Source organism: Meles meles, chromosome 9 (assembly GCF_922984935.1).
Source record: "Meles meles chromosome 9, mMelMel3.1 paternal haplotype, whole genome shotgun sequence".
NCBI lineage: Eukaryota > Metazoa > Chordata > Mammalia > Carnivora > Mustelidae > Meles > Meles meles.
The window spans coordinates 96,818,917-96,842,113 of record NC_060074.1 but is presented as its reverse complement, the minus strand read 5'-3'; the positions used below and the strand labels follow the sequence as shown (position 1 = coordinate 96,842,113).

The following is a 23,197-nucleotide window of genomic DNA, read 5'->3' as shown; positions in this document are numbered from 1 at the left end:
AAGATTCTCAACAAGATCCTAGTGAACAGGATCCAAGAGTACATTAAAAAGCTTATCTACCATGACCAGGTGTGATTTATCCTTGGGATGCAAGGGTGGTTCAACATTCATAAATCAATCAATGTAGTAGAAAAAATCAATAAGAGAAGAGAGAAGAACCACATGGTCCTCTCAATTGATGCAGAGAAAGAATTTGACAAAATACAGCACCCTGTTTCTGATTTAAATGCTTCAAGGTATAGGTATAGAGGGAACATTCCTCAACTTCATCAAATCTATCTATGAAAAACCCACAGCAAATATCATCCTCAATGGGAAAAAGCTGACAGCCTTCCTTTTGAGATCAGGAACATGACAAGGATGCCCACTCTCACCACTCTTGTTCAACATAGTATTAGGAGTCCTAGCAACAGCAATCAGACAACAAAGAGAAATAAAATATATCCAAATTGGCAATGAAGAAGTCAAACTCTCTCTCTTCACAGATGACATGATACTTTATATGGAAAACCCAAAAGACTTCACCCCCAAACTACTAGAACTCATACAGCAATTCATTAATGTGGCAGGATACTAAATCAATGCACAGAAATCAGTTGCTTTCTTATACACTAGAAATGAAAATATAGAAAGGGAAATAAAGAATGATTCCATTTACTATAGCACCAAGAACCACAAGATACCTTGGAATAAACCTAACCAAAGAGGTAAAGGATCTGTACCTGAGGAACTACAGAACACTCATGAAAGAAATTGAAGAAGACACAAAAAGATGGAAAAGCATCCCATATTCATGGATTGGAAGAATAAACATTGTTAAAATGTCTATACTGCCCAGAGAAATCTATATTTTCAATGCCATCCTGATCAAAATTCCACTGGCATTCTTCAAAGTGCTGGAACAACAATCCTAAAATTTGTATGGAACCTGAAAAGACCCAGTATCGCTAAGAAAATGTTGAAAAAGAAAAACAAAGCTGGGCTCATCATGTTGCCTGATTTCAAGCTTTACTGCAAAGCTCTGATCACCAAGACAGTATGGTACTGGCACAAAAACAGACACATAGACCAATGGAACAAAGTTGAAAGTCTAGATATGGACCCTCAACTCTATGGTCAAATAATCTTTGACAAAGCAGGGGAAAATATCCAGTGGAAAAAAAGACAGTCTCTTCAATAAATGGTGCTGGGAAAATTGGACACCTATGTATAGAAGAATGAAACTCGACCATTCTCTCACACCATACACAAAGGTAAACTCAAAAGGGAGGGAAGACCTCAATGTGAGGCAGGAATCTATTTTAATCCTAGAGGAGAACATGGGCAGTAATCTCTTCAACATCGGCCACAGCAACCTCTTTCAAGACACGTCTCCAAAAACAAAGAAAACAAAAGCGAAAATAAACTTTTGGGACTTCATCAAGGTAAAAACTTCTGCACAGCAAAGGAAACAGTCAATAAAACAAAAAGGCAACCCACAGAATGGGAGAAGATACTCACAAATGACACTACAAAGGGCTGATACCCAAGATCTATAAAGAACTCCTCAAACCCAACACACACGAAACAGATAATCATGTCAAAAAATGGGAAGAAGACATGAACAGATACTTCTCCAAAGAAGACATACAAATGTTTAAGACACATGAAAAAATGTTCATCATCACTAGCCATCAGGGAAATTCAAATCAAAACCACATTGACATAACCACCTTACACCAGTTAGAATGGCCAAAATCAACAGGGCAGGAAACAAGTGTTGGAGAGGATGTGGAGAAAGGGGAACCCTCTTACACTGCTGGTGGGAATGCAAGTTGGTACAGCCACTTTGGAAAACAGTGTGGAGATTCCTTAAGAAGTTAAAAATAGAGCTAACCTATGACTCTGTAATTGCACTACCGGGTATTTACCCCAAAGATACAGATGTAGTGAAAAGAAGGGCCACATGCACCCTTGTGTATGAACATTGGTTCATAGCAGCAATGTCCACAATTGTCAAACTGTGGAAAGAGCCAAGATGCCCTTCAACAGACGAATAAAGAAGATGTGGTCCATATATACAATGGACTATTACTCAGTCATCAGAAAAGATGAATACCCAACTTTTGAATCAACATGGACAGGAGTAGAGGAGATTATGCTGAGTGAAATAAGTCAAGCAGAGAAAGTCAATAATCATATGGTTTCATTTACTTGTGGAGCATAAGGAATAACACAGAGGACATTAGGAGAAGTAAAGGAAAAGTGAATTGGGGTAAACCAGAGGGGGAGATGAAAGATGAGAGACTGTGGATTCTGAGAAACAAACAGGGTTATGGAAGGGAGGGAGTTGGGGGGATGGATGAGCCTGGTGTTGGGCATTAAGGAGGGCATATATTGCATGGAGCACTAGGTGTGGTGCATAAACAATGAATCTTGGAACGTGTAAAAATAAAATAAAATTAAGATGTTAAGAAAAATTAAAATTAAAAAGAAGGGAGAGTTAGGACAACAGAAAGAGAAGCTTTCTGTATCAACATTTTGCTAAGGTAACTCTTGAGTATCGCAGCCAGCAGAAAGGACAGGGAGTAACACAGGGACAGGAGGGGTCCATGAACAGTCTGGCATCCCATGATGAGGCATGACAAGGAGGTGAGCTGCTGGTGATGCGGGACACTCACTAGGCCCAGCCCCCTGTGTGCAGGAGCTGTAACACTCTGCACCGCCTTGTTGGCCCCCTGGGTGTCCTGGGATGGGTGGGAGGGTGTGGTCCATCCTCCTTCCATCTCTTCTACAGGATGACTGGCCCAATAATTGTGTCCATCCCTTCTGATTATAACTTCCATTTTTCTAATTAGTTGGCAATATACTAGCAGTTTTCTTCACTTTTGCAGTGATTGGCTTTCCGTCTCCTGCAGCCAGGGGCCATTTCGATCTGTGCCCCAGCTTGCTGAGGAGTAAAAGCAATGGATAGTGACAAATGATTCAGCCCAGGAGGTGTTGTTAGAGTAACTCTCTAAAGAAGTAGGTTATGAATGATGTGATCTTCCCTTACCTGTCTCCACCAGGCCAAACCTCAGGACACTCTAGATCTGTGCCAGCTTTTAAACAATGACTTGGCTGCCACTGTTGCGAACCACCCCAGGAGGTTTGTGGGCCTGGGCACATTGCCCATGCAGGCCCCCGAGCTTGCTGTTAAGGAGATGGAGCGCTGCGTGAAGGAGCTGGGCTTTCCCGGGGTCCAGATCGGCTCCCACATCAACGAGTGGGACTTGAACGCGCCGGAACTCTTCCCTGTCTATGCCGTGAGTACTCGGGGATCCCTCAGCTAGCATGCGGCGGGGCCAGGCATGGTGCTGGGTGCTGGAGGGCAGAATAGGAATATGTCACCTCCCTGGCAGGGGGAAAGAAAAATGCCTGATGACATGCTGCATATAGCAGGAAATATGGAAAGAGTTCTCCAAAAGGTGTGGGCCATACCACTAGAAGAGAGACAGGTGGAAATGCTTCACAGGCCAGCCCAGAGTTAGCCAGGAAATCTCTCATGCTCTCTTTCTACCCTTTCATTTGGACATTGAAATATTACCCTCATCACAGCGATAGTACAAAATGCCATATTAGTGACATGCAAAAAAAAAAATTATTTATTTTGCTTTAGAAAAAAAATACTTATCTTTAAAAATCATGAAGTTTTTTTCCAGGTACCTGAGTGGCTCAGTCAGTTAAACACCTGCCTTTAGCTCAGGGCATGATCCTAGAGTCCTGGAATCCAGTCCCCCATCAGGCTTAAGCGGGGAGTCTGCCTTTCCCTCTCTCTCTCCATCTGCTTCTCCCCCAGCTCATCCTCTCTCTTGTTATCTCTCTCAGATGAATAAATAAAATCTTTTTTAAAAAATTATGAAAGGATTTTGAAGAAATTCTGGAAAATACAGAAAAGCATAAAAAGGAAAAGAAAAATAACTCATAATCCCACTACCCAAAGATAATCACTGTTATTACATATTCATTTTGTTTGCATGTTTCTGCATATACCTATATTTTAATGAAATCTGAATTCTATTATACATGTGATTTCATATCCTAATGAAGAATTTCTAATCTAAATGAAAATTCTCTTAATGCATGAATTTTAAATAACTGCCCAATATTCCAATATATGGATATGTTTTATTTAACCAGTCCTCAATTAATATACTTTTTATGCAATATATTTTGAAAATGTATAATTAAAACATGTAACAAAAACAATGCCATTAAAATATTTGGTGAAACTAGCTGCTGAGTATATGGACGCTCATGGTACCATTGTTTACAACTTTCTACATTTGAAATATTGCATTATAAAGTATATTTTCAGAAATTCAGTGCCATTTTCATCTCCCAAGTATCCAAATTAAGTGTCCACAGTCCCTTGGTCCTCTCTACCAATCCTCCTCTGCCCTTCTGTTCTTTCTGTAACTAAGCATGCTTTTCTTCATATCAGGAATCAAGATGCATAATTCTACATTCAATTGCATTTTTTATTTCTTTATTCCTAGAATGATAATAGTATTGCTTTCTATTATTTTCATTCTAAATGCAAAATCTTCAATAGTGAATTAAATAGATGTTGGTGGGGATGCCTGGGTGGCTTAGTCAGTTAAGCGTCTGCCTTCAGATCATGATCCCGGGATCCTAGGATCAAGTCCCACATCAGGCTCTCTGTTTAGAGGGGAGACTGCTTCTCCCTCTGCCTGCGTTTCCACCTGCTTGTGCTTTCTCTCTCTCTCACTGACAAGTAATTAAACAAAATCTTTATAAATAATTTTAGGAACACCTGGGTGGCTCAGTGGGTTAAGCCTTGGCCTTCGGCTCAGGTCATGATCTCAGGGTCGTGGGCTCGAGCCCAGTATTGGGCTCTCGGCTTGGCGGGGAGCCTGCTTCCCCTTCTCTCTCTGCCTGCCTCTCTGCCTACTTGTGATCTCTTTCCCCCGTCAAATAAATAAATAAAATCTTAAAAGAAAAAAAATAACAATTTTTAAAATAATAAATAAATAGATGTTGGTGTACTGCCCAGGACTATAACCACAAATCATTTATTTGTGTTTATTGAGCTCTGCCTATATGCAAAAAGTTTCCATGTTGGGCACCTGGGTGGCTCAGTTGGTTAAGCAACTGCCTTTGGCTCAGGTCATGATCCTGGCATCCCAGGATTGAGTCCCACATCAGGCTGCCAGCTCAGCAGGGAGTCTGCTTCTTCCTCTCCCCTTTTGTGCTCATGCTCATGCTCACTCTCTCTCAAATAAATAAATAGAATCTTTAAAAACAATGTTTCCATGTTTATATCTATGGACACCACCCACCAGTTGGGGTGTTACCTGTTAAATTTCCTCCCAATAACCTGAAAGACTTAATAATGTTCCTCTAAATATTGAACTCCCTGAAGCTTATTGGTTGCAGGGACTGAGCTGAGGCAGTGAATGTTTTCTAGAAACTTTAATGGGCTTTGAAAGAGGATTTATTTACTTGTGCATCCAAGTTGTTTCAGCACAATGTGAGCAAGCCTTCAGGGGCAAATCATTTTATTATTCACTGGGATTGGGTTTATGAATTACTAAGGAGCTCAAAAAGCAAGAGCAGTCAGTTGTGGTCCAAATGGATATTTTCATTTGTATAACTCGCTCAACCAATCACTCATTCTAAATAGGCTGTTTTGGGGGCTGCTGATCTCTAAGGGAATTCAGGAAAGCATCCTGACCCCAGCAGATTTGTGATATCCTGGGGCTGGCAGCACATTCATTCGACTAGCAAGACTTGACACCCTCACTAGTCTCTAGCTTGCATCAATAACATGGCTAAAACAATGACACAAGTCATTGGCTAAAACAAATGACAGGAGTTACCATGAACCAAGTTGGCTTTGTCATTTCAAGTGAGCCTGGACCTCAAACGTGTCTAGCCATCTCCTTTCTTCCCTAGACCTCCCTCGTTAGTGAGTGAACCCAACCATACATGCTCAGGTCAGTTTTCAGGCACAAAATGTCCTTTTTACAAGTATGAGGCAGACAGACTAGCAGTGGCAGACTGCCTGCCTCTACCATGTATCAGACACAAGACCTGAGTAATTCACCTAGCCTCTAACTGCCTTAGTGTCTTTCTCTGTAAAATAAGAGTAATAAAAATGCTCATCTCAGAAAGTATTACACTAAGTGAAACAAGTCAGAGACAAATAAATACCATATGATTTCACTTATATGTGGGATCAAAAAGAAAAATAAACAAAAACAGTGATAGACCCAATGGACACAGAAAGCAAACCAGTGGCTGCCAAGGGGATGGGCAAAATGGGTAAAGCAGAGTGGGGGGGATACTTGGCTTCAAGATGAAATACGTAAGTCACAAAGATGAACAGTCCTGCATAGGGAATAAAATCAATACTGTAATAGTGCTGTATGGTGACAGATGGCAGCTTCCTTTGTGTAAGCACAGCATAAGGTAGAGTTGTCAAATCACCATGCTGTACACCTGAAAGTAATGGAACATTGTGTGTCAACTATATTTCAATTTTTTTAATTAATTAATTTATTTGTTCAGGGTAACAGTATTCATTGTTTTTGCACAACGCCCAGTGCTCCATGCAATACGTGCCCTCCCTATTACCCACCACCTGGTTCCCCAACCTCCCACCCCCGCCCCTTCAAAACCCTCAGGTTGTCTTTCAGAGTCCATAGTCTCTTATGGTTATATTTCAATTTTTAAAAGTGCTCATCTTATAAAGGATTAAACTAGTCAACAATTATAAAATTCTTATAACAGCTTTGGCATATGGTAAGTTCTCTGTTAATATGAGTTGTCAAAATTTTGAGGGTTTAGGTGACTTCTTTTTGTGTTCTCAACATACAGAAGGGATCAAGAGTATTTACTAATTTGAACTGAAGAGAAATGCACCATCACAGGTTCATAGAATAACATTTTATCCTAATAAGGAGTCAAATCCCACTGAGATACCATGATTTTGTGCCTTTGTCAACCTCAACCCATCCTAAGAAGTTAACCCTGCCTGCATCCATTACCAGAAACTAATTACCTCCTCTCCCTTCTGTCCCCAGAACCTGATGAAATTAGAAGTCCATTCTCCAATCTACCCTTTGTCTGCCACTTCCAGAATCTCTTGTTCTCCAATAATTGCACCTCCATTTTTAAAATGCGTATGTCCTGGGACAGCTGGATGCCTCAGTCAGTTAAGCATCGGGGTCTTGATTTTGGCTCAGGTCATGATCTTAGGGTTGTGAGATCAAGTCCTGCATTGGGCTCAATTGTCTTTCTCCTTCTGCCTTCCTCCACCCTCTCCACTGCTCCCCTACTCTGCCAACCAACGCACCTCTCTCTCTTCTTTAAAAAAAAAAAAAGTTTAAAACTAAAAATAAATAAAAATGCTTATGTCCAGAACTCATATTGCATCACCCTATTTAGCCCACATATTTGTATGTAAAGGTAGGAAGAATCACTCCAGCACCTCAATATATTTAGGTAAGAAATGAGTTAAGGAAAATCGGTTTTGAATCTTGTTAAGCACTCATACTCAATGCCCTCAATGGGCATTTTAATTAAATATTTTGTTGAATAAGGAAATGAGTTAAGGAATGAGTTAAGGAAGAAGGAAGAAGGAATGAGGAAGAAATGACTTAAGGAAAATCGGTTTTGAAACTTGTTAAGCACTCATACTCAATGCCCTCAATGGGCATTCAAATTAAATATTTTGTTGAATAAAAGTCATTTCATCCAGATAGGATTTCCAGTTCCCAGAAGGACCTGGAATAGGTTTGCCCATGACATTCATCGCAGTACCTGCGGGGCTGAGGAACTGAGAGCTCTTGACTTCCTAAAGTCATCTCATTCGCAACAGACTGTTCAGGGACTCAGCTGAGCTCCTGAGGCTTTGTGAGTACCTGTAGACCCCCAGAAACTCCCAGCCAGTGTTGGCCTCTGTGTGACCAATGGCGTGGGTCAGGCCAGCTTACTCCAGTCCAGTCATGGGCCTCTGGCCTCCACCTATCACTTCTTCACTTTCACATCCTCAGGTTTCCAAGTGGGAGAAACAAGGGAACACTCTAGCCCTGACTCTAAGTGTACAATCTGAACAGTCCTCCTGAAAGAATGGATCAAGTAGGAACCAGCAGAGGAAACTTCCCCTGCATTTGAGGCATGGGATCAGTCCTTGAGCATTTTGCTCTCAACTACAACACTTGAATGCTAGATGTTTCCTGTGACTTGTTTTGCCAAAAATATATTAAATTCATTGACCTCCATGGTAAATCCACCAACTCCTTGTTAATTCTAAGAGGCCTTCTTTTTTTATTATTTATTTATTTATTTTCAGCATAACAGTATTCATTGTTTTTGTACCACACCCAGTGCTCCATGCAGTACGTGCCCTCCCTATTACCCACCACCTGGTTCCCCAACCTCCCACCCCCCACCCCTTCAAAACCCTCTGGTTGTTTTTCAGAGTACATAGTCTCTCATGGTTCATCTCCCCTTCCAGTTTCCCTCAACTCCCTTCTCCTCTCCATCTCCCCATGTCCTCCATGTTCTTTGTTATGCTCCACAAATAAGTGAGACCATATGATACTTGACTCTCTCTGCTTGACTTATTTCGCTCAGCATAATCTCTTCCAGTCCCGTCCATGTTGCTACAAAAGTTGGGTATTCATCCTTTCTGATGGAGGCACAATACTCCTAAGAGGACTTCTTATTTTCTAAGCAGGAGCAGAATTTCTCAATGCTTCTTTTATATAGATTTAAGAAAAAATTTCAAAAATATTTTAGCTTATTTATTCAGATCAATATGGACCCAGAGAAAAAGTCTCCCTAAAATAGTATCCTATATTTGCTGGTTCATCCAAATAACAGTCCTTCTTTCTCCCTCTCTCTCACATTGGTTCTTTAAAGGTGGCTGAAAAGCTGAACTGTTCCCTATTTGTGCACCCCTGGGACATGCAGATGGATGGACGGATGGCCAAATACTGGCTCCCTTGGCTTGTAGGTTTGTATCAGCTTGGTGTCTAAAAAAGAGGATCAAGCCTTTGGTTTTTTCCAATTATTTCTGGAACCCTACTATGTCAAAAAGAGAAAGTATGAATAATTAACAGGATTGTGAGTTACTGAGCTCTTGGATAAATGCTATATATATATTACTTAAATATATACATATCCACATAAAACTCTATGAGGATGACATTATAATAACCGTTTTGTAGGGAAGAAACCGAGTCTCTGAGTGGTTAGATAAGTTGTCCAAGTAACACAGTTAATAAGTGAAAATGGAATTTACACAAATCTGTCCGACTCCAAAGTTACCTCACTACACAGACTCCCAAAAAAGCTCCAAAAATAAGTTACCATGCCTGCGTAATAGAATTTTTTAAAGAGCCAACAAGCTCTTGGGCACCTGGTTGGCTTAGTCAACTAAGTGTCTGCCTTCAGTTCAGTTCATGATCCCAGAGTCCTGGCACTGTGACCCACATCGGGCTCTCTGCTCATCGAGGAGGAGACTGCTTCTCCTCTCCTTCTGCTGCCACTCCCCCTGCTTGGGCGTTCTCTCCCTCTCTCTCTCTCTCTCTGTCAAATAAAAAATAAAATCTTAAAAAAAAAAAAAAAAGAAAAAGAGTATCAGCTCTTAAATGAGAACGCTGGAGTTAACAAGTAGAAGGTCAACTCCCACCACCCCAGATTGTAGATGACCCAGGCTTTCAATTTTTCTGTTATCTGTTCCTTTCTGCTACTTTTTGTTCCTGCTCTATTCATTCATGATTCCACATGAAGGTAAAGGAGAGGATAAGAGGAAAGACCTCTGCTTGGCCTATCCAATCTCCTTATTACCCCTGATAACAGGAAATGGAGACAGGTGGCAATTCTGTGGTCACAGGTAAAAAGTGTGTCTCATCTACAAATCCAGTAGTGGGTTTCCCAGTTGAACAGCCTTGGATTTTCTTTAGGGAGGCCATTATTCCATTCTCTCCTCAGCTCAGTTAGTACAAGTAATGACAAAGTAACCAACATGAAGAACTAATGGAGCAGTATATTGGAAGTAAGAAAACTGAATTTCAGTTCCAGCTAGGCTCTAGTTCTCTGTATAACCTGTGACAAATCACTTCACCTTTTCAGGCCCATTTCTCATGTGTAAAATGGGAGAGCTGGTCTGCACTATCTTTCTGCTCTGGCATTTTGTGGCTCTCTGATTGTTTTTGGAGACCAATGTATTTAGTAAGGTAGCTTCCTACCCATCCTCCACCAAATTTTTCAGCAACAATTAGCAGGAAGAGACAAGCTAAAAGGCACCAATGCTGTCCAGCTCCAAAGAAAATCCATCCTAATTCAGACAACACTTCGACTAGTCCCACAAACTTATTTGTATTACGACTTCCCACATGAAAAACAGAAGAACATGTGCATAAAGAGACATTTCATCATTCATTTATGCAACACGTATATATTGATCCTTTCCAGCATGCCAGGCCCTGTACCAGACAATGAGGACATTGACATGGACAAAACCTCTGCCTTCCTGAAGCCAATGTTCTGGTTAGAAGAAAGAGATGACAAACAGAGACACAGTTTATAAACAAACAAACAAAGGCTAATTTCGGAATTCTGTTCTAGACACAAAAATAGTCATCAACCGATTGGAGGACTCCCAGTAAGGGAGGAACATGATGCAACTGACAGTGTAAATATTCCACTTTGGTTCCTGTATAGAGAATGGATTATGTAACTATGGTCCAAATAATTAATGGAGAGCAGAATCACAGGACCAAAAGGAAGTGAAGCTGTCCATCCTCCTGCCTTCAGGAAGCTCTGCCCACAAACCACTCCCAGACAGATATGAATCTGTCATTCTTCCAGAATTCCCAAAAGGCCAGGGAGTCAGACCATCTCTTTCCATAGAGCAATGACAGGCTTGGGGAAGGATGAGCATCTGGTAAATTCCCATTTGGCAGTCAGAGAGTAAGTCTTCCCCTGAAGGTACAGGCTTACCTGGGGAGCCCCCACAGATTTCTTGATCACAGTCTGAAAAGCAGTTGCCTGGAAATGTAATCCAGACTAACTTTATGGAGGTGAAGGCACCAGGCATGGAACAGATGCTTCTTCAAGGGGCACAAGGCACTTGAAACAACTCATCTTTTTTTTTTTTTAAGATTTTATTTATTTATTTGCCAGAGAGAAAGAGAGCACAAGCAGGGGGGAGTGGCAAGCAGAGAGAGAAGCAGAATCCTCAATGAGCAAGGAGCCTGATACAGGACTCGATCCCAGGACCCTGGGATCATGACCTGAGCCAAAGACAGATGCTTAATTGACTGAGCCGCCCAGTCCTCCCAAAACAACTCATTTTAATTCAGTTATTTTTTACCTCATCTCTAAGAAGCAACAAAGATTTGTCAGGAATTATAATTTTAGTTAATATTTATTGAGAACTAAGTGGCAAGAACAAACACGTTCTACAGCTGAAGCACAGGGAAGCAACTAATATTTGTTGAGCACCTCCAATGTGAAGTTCTGGCTAGAACCTTTTCCAACGTTATCATTTTCAAGGCTCCACAATAGTCTTGCAAGATGGGCAACAGGATCCCCGTTTTACAGGTGAAGAAGCACAGGCTCAGGAACATTAAATAATTTGTCAAAGGACAGGAAGCAAGAAATTAGAAGAGTTAGGCTTCAACCCAGACTCACTGTACTCTTCTTGCTCCATCATATCCACACCGAAGTGGAAGAATCAGGACAAAAGCTAGGTCCTTTGGCTCCTTGACTCTCTTGTCCATTAGATGACTTCACAGGAATCTAAGTGGCAAATAAGAAGCTTCTAATGGTCTGTTTGCCAAAGTAATGGCTTCTAGACAACCAAGCCAAGCTGGGACAGAGGGGCCTCACATTTCTCAGCATTGACAATCACAGCAAACTGCCATTCCCCCAACCAAGAGAGCTTCTTCTTGCCTGAGATGACAAGCCTTGCACCCTGTGACTATTTCCTCTTCTAGGAATGCCAGCAGAGACCACCACTGCCATTTGCTCCATGATCATGGGAGGAGTGTTTGAGAAATTTCCTAAACTGAAAGTGTGTTTTGCACATGGAGGTAAGGCACTGTCTGCGTTACTCAGCTCAATCTACCATAACAAAATACCATAGATTCAGTGGCTTAAACAACAGAACTTTATTTTTACACAGTTCTGGATGCCAGAAGTGCAAGATCAAAGTGCCTGCAGGATTAGTTTCTGGTGATTCCTCTCTTCCTGGATTGTAGAAGTTTACTTTCTTACTATGCACATGGTGTGTCATTTTGGATGGGTAGAGAGATAATCCTAAGGAACAGGAGCTGATCTAAGGGAATCAGCCAGCCATGTGGAATATCTGGGATTTCCCTGGTGTATATAATTGGTCTCTGGCGATACACACTCTGTCTTGAAGGCTGGGGAGGATCTCCTGTACAAGCAAATCTAATCCCAAATCTCACTGTCCCTCTCCTTTCTCCCATCAGATTAAAGTTCCACCTTATAATCTCATTTAACCTTAAATTATCTCCTTAATTACCCTGTCTCCAAATACAGTTAGATTGGGGGTTAGAGCTTCAACATAAAAATTTTAGAGAGACCCCATAATTCAGTCATGCCTGCATGACTGCAGTCATCATTCTAGTCATAAAGTATATGATGGTTGGGAACCAAATTCCATTTTTGCGGACAAGGTTAGTTTGGTTGGCATAGTTTTTGTTTAATTTTGCTTTGTTTTATTTTTGTTTAAATCCCTCTAGTCAGACTATAAGCTCTCCAGTTTGCGATAGTCCCTACCATTCTCTGTTATTTACAGATAGGCTTATCTTATTCATTTACATCTCCTGCTTGGTCCCTGCAGGTAATTGAGTTTCTGACTCTTGGGCACACACACATAGCACAACGACCGCTACTTTTGATGGTTGCATGCATGGCAATACATTTTATCGATATGCCATCATTATGTAGATATTTCCCAGCTCATAGGCTGTCTCTGTATTTTGTTTATAAGCACACTACATTTGAAAACCTTGACCACATATCTTTACACACATGTATTCTTTCTTTAGGATAAATTCCTCAAACATGAATTTATAGATGAGTTCATATCATTAGTTCTGTCATCTCCCAGCATTTGGGACACAATAAATCCTTTGTAAATACTGGACTGCAGTAACTCCTCTTTGTATATACCATGAGGATTGAAAAATAACCTTTTCAACTGACACTAGCCCCTCACTAATGGGTTTTACTTGCAGGAGGCGCCTTCCCTTTCACAGTCGGAAGAATTTCCCATGGATTCAACATGCGCCCAGATCTGTGTGCTCAAGACAATCCAACCAACCCAAAGAAATACCTTGGTTCCTTTTACACCGACTCCTTGGTTCATGATCCTCTGGCACTCAAGCTGTTAACAGATGTCATAGGAAAGGTAAGTTGAGTCTACCATGTGCATGGCATTTGGGGAGCAAAGTGTAGGATCAGCAACCAGGTACATGGCCTCTCTCCAAAAAGGGGATGGAAGAAAGGGCATTAGAAGAAAGAAGAGAGACCGTGAGATTTAGGATTAGATTTGCTGGTACAAAAGATCCCTCTTCAGAGCCTCCTTCAACACAGTGTATATTATCAGAGAACACCCAGAGAGATCCCAGATAATCCACAAGGCTAGGTAATTCCCTTATGTCAGCTCTTTTCCTTAAGGTCATCTTTGTAGTCACCCAAAATGACAAGTTGCAATACGGTAAGCAGGAAAAGAGATACCAGTTTTGAAATCAAACTGACCTGTGTTAAAATCTTGGCTCTACCTCTTACTAATTGGGTAAATTATGAACCCAACTGTCTTCATCCACTAAATGAAAATTGGAACATTAAAGAAGGAGGAAATGACACTTGACAGGGAGGCAGGGGAAGATGATGAAGGGTCTGTATACCACCTGAAAGTTTTTTTCTGGAATAATATGGTACGGCCTTCATTTTGAAAACAATTCCCTCATTTAGTCCAAAAAGACCAACATGGTATTACTTTAAACTTCACAAGTCTTTCCTTTGTTGTCATCTGCTCGTAGATCTCTTGTTGGTGACATTTCTACTTTTAAGTATTTTTTGAAAATGCAGACTCTACAAGTTACACCATTTTTAGGACAAAGTCCAGTCTGAATCATTGAAAAGTCTGAAATATATACTATTTCAATGCCGTCATATGATTTACAAGTATCTATAGAAGGTTTCCAAATTTTCTAAGGAGAAAATACCTTGAGGATTTCTTTTAAGATGTGAACATATTTAAAGATATGCAATGTGGTGCTTCGACTGAGAGTAGACTCCACAGCATTTAAAGTTTGTCGAGCAGAAAAGAAGTCCGTCATTGCAAAGCCACAAGAACTGCTCCATCTCCGGAATGGAGACTTCATCTTACTTTAAAGCTGACTGTTTTTCTGGCTTAAGAAACCCACTAGAATATAAATGTTAAACATTCTTGTTTGGTAATAAATTATATAGTTGAGCGGTGCTTCTGGGTCTTCTAGCTTTTATGTGGTTCCTGCAAAACTGGGTGCTTAGCAGTGGGTTGTGAATGTTGATGATTATTGGTTTGGACACTGGGGTGATGGGGAGGAAATCACAAAAAGGAAAAAACTGGAAGAGAGACTGTGAGTTCTGGACTTTGAGCAATGGAGTAGGGGATGTGAGGAAGTGGCATGGAATTGGGATAAGAGTCATTCTGATGACCTTCCATCAAACCTAGTACCCCTGGTATTCTTAGAAATGGTAAAATCAGGAGATAATACCCCTGGCAAATAGAACACCCATCTTATGAGGGTACCTACCATTAGCAGTGAGGGATACTACCAGCATCAAACAGAATTCAGGGAAATACATATTGCCAGGGATGCAGAGCAAAAGAGGAAGAACATGGCAAATGCTTTGTGGTAACTAGTAGATGGACTAGTTAGTGAACTCCTGTGAGCACCCCCCTTTTAGAAACCCTCAGAAACACTGAGAGGGCACTTTGCAAAGTTAGTGGTGCTCAGAATTTGCATTCAAAATATGAAGGCATGAGCTATTATAATTTGGGCATCAAAAGCAAATGCAACCTCATTTTTTGTGACCTCACTGTCTGGTGAATCCAGGAAGCAGAAGTAATACATATATTAATAGTTTGGATTCTCTCTAAAATATTAATGCTTCTTCATTCTTGTTATAGCCACATTAACAAATTCTCTCAAAAACAACCCCCAAACTAAAATGGCTGAGGAAAGTCCCAGCATGACGCTCAGACAAGAGAGAATCATTAGAGCTATAAAAAGGAGGTCTTCTGGAGGGAAAAAATGGAACTAGTGTCTTATTTCATGGGTTTGTGAGTTTGAAAGAATGACTACCAGGCATTCAAATTCAACAGATGCATCGATGCTATTAGGAACAAATAAGCAGTATGTACATAGAAAATTAAGCAAATGAAAAAAAAAAGGAAATAATTAACTCCAAGAAAAAAAGCACCCATATGAGGGCAGATAATCATTGTACATTACTTGACTCAGCAGTGAACAATATTTATAGTCATAATAGTGTAAATACTAAGTACTAGTTTAAATGAAAATTCTAATTCAATTGGGAAAATGGAGGAGAGAAGTTGGGGTACCAAAGAAATTCTCAAAGACCATAATGAGAAGTCAGTAAATGCTCTCTAAAGCTAATAAATCAAGAATAGGAGTAAGGTAATTATGTAGAACAATAAAGGTCATTATCAGAAGATGCAGGTTAAAATGGTGAAAGTGGCTGAGTCGAAGGAACATAGGCACAGGATTGTTTTTAATGAGAAAGACATTTTAGTGATATTTGATTATTTAACTATGTATAGGCATTACTTTGATAAATAAAAATTTATATAATACCTTAGGAGTAAATAAATTCAAAGAATATACAGAGAAAAATAAATAGAATAATAAACATTTAGAGAAAAAAATATATATTTATACCAAAACTATTTATTGAGCCCCTACTATTTCTAAAACACTGAGCTAAATGGAGGACTTAAATTACCAAATCTCTGGGGCGCCTGGGTGGCTCAGTGGGTTAAAGCCTCTGCCTTTGGCTCAGGTCATGATCCCAGGGTCCTGGGATCGAGCCCCACATCAGGCTCTCTTCTCCACAGGGAGCCTGCTTCCTCCTCTCTCTCTGCCTGCCTCTCTGCCTAGTTGTGATTTCTCTCTGTCAAATAAATAAAAATATTTTTTAAAAAAAATTACCAAATCTCTGACAGGTATGAGTTGATATCTCATTGTAGTTTTGATTTTAATTTCCCTGATGATCAGTGATATTAAGTATTTTTTCATGTGTCTGTTGGCCATCTGGATGTCTTCTTTGGAAAAATGTCTAATCATGTCCTCTGCCCATTTTTTTTTTAAGTTGAAATTTTTTTTATTTGTTTATTTACAGCATAACAGTGTTCATTGTTTCTCTGCCCATTTTTTAGTTTTGTTGACTGTTTCCTTCACTGTGCAGAAGAAACTTTTATTTTTTTTTAGAAGTTTATATTTTGATATAGTCCCAGCAGTTTATTTTTCTTTCCTTTCCCTTGCCTCAGGAGACATATCTAGAAAAAAGTTGCTATGGAGGGTGAGGGCACCTGGCTGACTCAGTTGATAAAGCATGTGACTCTTGATCTTGGGGTCATGAGTTCAAGCCCCACATTGGGCATAGAACCTACTTTAAGAAATTAATTTAATTTAGTTCAATTTAATTTAAAAGTTTCTACAGCCAGTATCAAAGAAGTTACTACCTGTGTTCTCTAGGATTTATGTGGTTTCAGGTCTCACATTTAGATCTTTAATCCATTTTAGGTTTATGTATGTATGGCTGAAAGTGGTCCAGTTTCATTCTTTTGCATCTTGCTGTCCAGTTTTCCCAACACTGTTTGTGGAAGACTGTCTTTTTCACACTGGATATTCTTTCTTACTTTTTAATCGGCCATATAGTTGTAAGTTCATTTCTGGGTTTTTCTATTCTGTTCCGTCGATCTATGTGTCTACTTTTATGCCAATACCATACTGTTCTGATAACTACACCTTTGCAATGTACCTTAAAGTCCAGAAATTGTGATGCCTCCAGCTTTGCTTCTCTTTTTCAAGGTGGCTTTAGCGATTCAGGATCTTTTGTGGTTCCATACAAATCTTAGGATTGTTCGTTCTGGTTCTGTGGAAAATGCTATTGGTAATTTGATAGAGGTTGCATTAAATGTGTTGATTGCTTTGGGAAGTATAAACATTTTAATAATACTTGTTCTTCCAATCCACAAAAGTGGAAAGACACTGTTGTGTCATCTTCAGTTTCTTTCATCATTGTTCTATAGTTCTCAGAGTACCCATCTTTCACCTTTTTGGTTAGGTCTATTCCTAGGTATCTTATTGTTTGGGGTACAATTATAAAGGAGATTGATTCCTTAATTTCTCTTTCTGCTGCTTCATTATTATTGCATAGAAACCCAACAGATTTCTATACACTGATTTTGTAACCTGTGACTTTACTGAATTTGTGTATCAGTTCTAGAAATTTTTTGGTGGTCTCCCAGGTTCTCTATATACAGTATCATATCATCTTCAAAAATTGAAAGTTTTACTTCTCCCTTGCTGATTTGGATGCCTTTTATTTCTTTGTGTTGTCTAATTGCTGTGACTAGGACTTCTAGTACTAGTGATAGTACTAGATAATAACTGTGGTGAAAGTAGACATCCCTGTCTTGTTTCTAATAATAAAGGAAAAGCTCTCAGTTTTTCTGCAATGAGGATGATGTTAGCTGTGGGTTTTTCATATATGGCCTTTATTATGTTGAAGTATGTTTCCTCTAAATCTACTTTGTTGAGTGAGGGTTTTTATCATGAATGGATGTTGTACTTTGTCAAATGCTTTTTCTACAGCTATTGAAAGGATCATACAATTCTTATCCTTCCTCTTATTCATGTGCTGTATCACACTGACTGATTTGTGAATATTGACCCACATTTGCATGCCAGGAATAAATCTGATTTGATCATGGTGAATGATTTTTTTTTATATGTTGTTGGATTTAGTTTGCTAGTATTTCATTGAGAATTTGTGCCACCATGTTCATCAGGGATATTCATTTGTAGTTCTCTTTTTCAGTGGTCTCCTTTTCTGGTTTTGGTATCAGGATACTGTTGGCTTCATAAAATGAATTTTGAAGTGTTCCTTCCTTTTCTATTTTTTGGAATAGTTTGAGAAGAATAGGTATTAACTCTTCTTTAGATGTTTGGTAGAATTTACCTGTGAAGCCATCTGGCTCTGGACTTTCATTTTTGGGGGGAATTTTTTGATTATTGATTCAATATTTTTGCTGGTTATCAGTTTGTTCAAGTTTTCTATTCCTTTCTGCTTCAGTTTTGGTAGGTTTTACGTTTCTAGGAATTTATCCCTATCTTCTAGGTTGTCCAATTTGTTGGCAAATAGTTTTTCATAAATTCTTATAATTATATGTATTTCTGTGGTATTGATTGTTATTTCCCCTCTCATTTGTGATTTAATTTATTTCAGTCCTTTCTCTGTTCTTTTTAATAAGTCTGGTTGGGGGTTATCAATTTTATTGATTTTTTTTTTCAAAGAACCAGCTCCTGGTTTCACTGATCTGTTTTTTAGGTTTCTATTTCATTTATTTCTGCTCTAATCTTTATTATTTCCTTCCTTCTACTGGCTTTAGGCTTCATTTATTGTTCCTTTTCTAGCCCTTCTATGTGTAAGGTCAAGTAGTTTATTTGAGATTTTTCTTGCTTCTTGAGGTAGGCCTGTATTGCTATATACTTCTCTCTTAGGACAGTTTTTGTTACATCCCAAAGGTTTTGGACTGTTGTATTTTCATTCATTTGTTTCTGTGTATTTTATTTTAATGATATATTTTTAAAAGATTTCATTTACTTATTTGACAGAGAGAGACATAGCAAGAGAGGAAACACAAACAGGGGGAGTAGGCAAGGGTGAAGCAGGCTTCCCACCAAGCAGGGAGCCTGATGTAGGGCTCGATCCCAGGATGCCGGGCTCACACCTGAGCCGAAGGCAGACGCTCAACAACTGAGCCACCCAGGCGACCCTGTATTTTTTTTTTAACTTTTTTTATTTCCTCTTTGGCCCATTCATTGTTAGTAGCATGTTATTTAACCTCCGTGTATTCATGATCTTTCCAGATTTCTTCTCAGGGCTGACCTCTTGCTTCATGGCATTAAAGTCAGAAAAGGTGCACAGTATGACTTCAGTCTTTTTGTATTTGTTGAGGTCTAATTTGTGACCTAGTATGTGATCTACTTCAGAGAATGTTCCATGTGCACTTGAAAAGAATGTGTGTTCCACTATTTTAGGATGGAATACTCTGAACATATAAGTTCATCTGATCCAGTGTGTCATTCAAAGCCATTGTTTACTTGTTGATTTTCTGTTTAAATGATCTGTCCAATGATATAAATGGAATGTTAAAATCCCCTATTATCATTGTTATTATCAGTTAGTTCCTATATGTTTGTTATTAATAGTTTTTATAACTTGGGTGGTCCCATGTTAGGTGCATAAATATGTACAACTGTTATATCTCTGTTGGATTGTTCCCTGTATTATCTTATAGCATCCTTGTCTCCTGTTAGTCTTTATTTTGAAGTCCAGTTTCTCTGACATAGTATTACTACTTTGGCTTTCTTTTGACATCCATTTGCATGATAAATGTTTCTCCATCCCCTCACTTTTGTTCTGCAGATGTCTTAAGGCCCAAAATGAGTCTTAGTCAGCTTATAGATGGGTCTGGTTTCTTTATTCATTCTGACACTCTATGTGTTTTGATTGGAGCATTTAGTCCATTTACATTCAGAGTAATTTTGATAGTTATGTATTTATTGCCATTTTATTATGTGTTTTGTGGTGGTTGTTAAATATTTTCTCTGATCCTTTGTTGTCTTTCTTTCATGGCTTGCTGATTTTCTTCAGTGATGTATTTGGATTTCTGTTTTTTCTTTCCATACTTATTAGTGGTTTCAATATACAGTTACCATTAGTGTGTATATAACCTCCTCAGCAAATAGCAGTCGACATTAAGTTGATAGTTGCTTAAGTTTGAACTCATTCTCTTCTCCTCTCTACACCTGATTTTAGGTATATGTTATTATATTTTATATACTTTTCATGTGTGTGAGTTCTTTGATTTTTGCATAAATATTCATTTTTACTGCTTCCATGTTTCCTGCCTTTATACTGTTACTGTTGGTCTCTCCTTTCCACTCAAAGAGTCCCCTTTAATATTTCTTGCAGTGTTGGTTTTTGGTCAAGAAATCTTTTAGTTTTTGTTTCTATGGGAAACTATTTTATCTCTCCTACTCTGAATGATAGGCTTGCTAGATAGAGTATCCTTGGCTGTGAATTTTTCCCATTCAGCACTTTGAACATATCATGCCATTCCCTTCTGTCTTGCAAAGTTTCTTTTGAAAAATCTCCAACTAGCCTTAAGGGTATTCCCATGTAAGTTAATGACTCCTTTTGTCTTGCTGCTTTTAAGATTTTTGTCTTTATCACTATATTTTGCAAATTTAATTACAATATGTCTTGGTATTGGCCTCCTTTTGTTGATTTTGATGGGAGTTTTCTGAGCTTCCTGGATCTGGATGTCTCTTTCCTTTCCCAGGATATGGAAGTTTCCAGCTACTATTTCTTCAAATAATTTTTCTGCCCCATTTTCTCTTCTTCTGGGACTCCTATAAAATAAATGTTATTACATTTGAATAAGTCCCTAAGTTTCCTAAATCTATTCTCATTTTGCATAGTTCTTCTTCTTTTCTTTTGTTCAGCTTCATTGCTTTCCATTACTTTGTCTTCCAGATCATTAATTTGTTGCGCTGCTTCTTTCAGCCGGCTGTTCATTGCATCCAGCATGTTTCTAATCTCATTTATTGCACTCTTGATCTCTAATTCTTTTTTAACTCTCTTATCTCTGTGGAAAGGGTCTCACTAATGTCTTCTATTCTTTTCTCAAGCCTAGTGAGTATCCTTAAGATTGTTGCTTTAAATTCTAAATCAAGAATGTTAATATATATATGCACATATACCTAGATATATATGTGCATATATATATACCTAGATATATATGTGCATATATATATTAACATTCTTGATTTAGAATACATATAGAATATCTATATGTATATAGATATATAGATATCTAAGTGATTATATATATATATCTATCTATATATATATACATACACACACACACACACACACACATATATATAAGATCACTTAGATCTCTGGCTATGGCCTTATCTTGTTCTTTCATTTGGGATAAATTCCTCTGCCTTTGCATTTTGTCTAAGTCTCTACCTTCTTCCCTGTATTAGAAAACCCAGTTATATCTCCTGCTCCTGAAAGTAATGGTCTTATGAAAAAGAGGCCATGCAGTGCCCAGGGCCTGGCACTTCAGGGAGTGTCTCTGGTGTGTGCTGTGTATACTGTACTGTTGTGTCCTGGCTGCTCTATCCTTCAGGCAAGTCTTCTACAAAGGTTCTCCTTGCCAGGTGTGAGCAGTGTTTGGTCCCTGACCTGAATATGGCAAGTTTTAGCTAGGTGTTCTCTGGTCTGCCTATGAAAAGAAACTTGTCAGTACCTCCACTAGAACTGAGGCCCTGCAGGGGTGCCTGAGTGGCTCAGTTCACTGAGCATCCAACTCTTGATTTTGGCTCAGGTCATCATCTCAGGGTCTTGGGATCAAGCCCCATGTCAGGCTCCCCATCAGCAGGGAGTCTGCTTCTCTCCTTTTCCCTCTCCCTTTGCCCTTCCCCCTGCTTACACTCTCATTCTCTCTAAAATAAATAAATCTTAAAAAGAAAGAAAGAAAGCCCTGCAAAACTCTCTGGCCATAAGATGTGGTATGAACTAGGGTTTGTGCTCCCTTCTGGAGAAGGGGCCTTGATGCCGGTACTAAGGCAAGCATGACTGAGGAGGGCAGTTCTTCCAGAGTGTATGGGGCTGGGGTTGGTACAAGCAAGTTAGGCGTCCAGTGACTGTGCTGTGCTACTTCTCACAGGTGGCTCTGTGTTTATCCTCAGGGGTAGGGAAGGAAAATGGCATGGGCCAGGTCCTTTGTTCCCAGAAAGGTATCCCGCGAACACTGCCTTTCAGGGATATACTCTAAGAAGACCAAATAACCTCCACACTGTGTGCCCCCAGAGCTCTTTAGATCACTATTTCCATGCTGTCTGCCCCTGGTTTCCTGGAGCAGAGTATTCCACAGTCCTCCACAGGCCTCCACAGTACTCCACAGGTTCCATCCCAGCTGAGTCCGCTGACCTTTAAAACTACAGGCTTAAAGCCACACTGGTTGCTAGAACTCTCAAAATTCAGTCCCTTTCATTTTCCAAGGCAATGGCTTCAGGGAAACATTCTTCTACTAGTGCATTCCACTGTGTGCTTCTTTCTCTCACCCTTCCCCATGGCCATGGCTCCCTCCCTTCCACAGCAACCATGAACCATTTCTCCCCTAAATCACATCTCTGCACTTCCCACCTTCTTTGATGTGACCTCTTCTCTCCCTTTAATTGTGGAGTTTGTTCTGTCAGCCTTCAGATCAATTTCTGGGGTATTTAGAATTATGTGATAGTTATCTAGTTGTGTTCAAGGGATAAAGCAAAACTAGGCTCCTCCTACTCCACCACCATCTTCTCCTCTCCTGCTCAGGTGACTTTTAATATTAGGTCACTTATCCCTCTCACCCTCAGATTCCACAACTATAAATGGAAATGACACCATGCAGAACTGATATGAGGAGTTGGTATATAATACTATGCCAAAGGACTATACAAATGTCAGCAATTTATATCACCTATTCTAGTGCTTTACAAATAGTAGGTATTGAGTTAATATTTGTTTAATTGAGCTTGTATAATGGTTTCATGGATATAAGGCTAATCTTACTGTGCATTGGTTGAATTAAGCCAGGCTCCTTCTCCAGGAAATTATGTCTCAGAGAACAAACTGAATCCTTGTTAAGTTAGAATTTTTATAGTAAGCTACATTATAATAGAGTTATGTTGTATTTACTGCATATGCTGCTGATGAAATAGGCCAATGAGAAGATAGCTAAATGTTCCTTTTCTAGAAGACAAATGAATTATCTTCTATTATTTGAATTTAATAGTAAGCCACATCTTTCAGT

General features: G+C 39.3%; 1 protein-coding gene across 4 annotated transcripts in view; it reads left to right on the top strand.

Annotated features, from left to right (window-relative positions):
• ACMSD (aminocarboxymuconate semialdehyde decarboxylase) overlaps positions 1–23,197 on the top strand; it is a 102,748-nt gene that overhangs the window by 39,588 nt on the left and 39,963 nt on the right. For 2 of the 4 annotated variants that reach the window (XM_046019853.1, XM_046019851.1), the window contains exons 5-8: positions 3,048–3,284; positions 8,911–9,004; positions 11,994–12,089; positions 13,263–13,435. In XM_046019853.1, the coding sequence (XP_045875809.1) occupies positions 3,048–3,284; positions 8,911–9,004; positions 11,994–12,089; positions 13,263–13,435 (600 nt within the window). Of the gene's footprint in view, positions 1–3,047; positions 3,285–8,910; positions 9,005–11,993; positions 12,090–13,262; positions 13,436–14,069; positions 14,100–22,976; positions 23,047–23,197 lie in introns of those variants that run through there. The other 2 variants (XM_046019852.1, XM_046019854.1) reach the window with 2 other exon arrangements.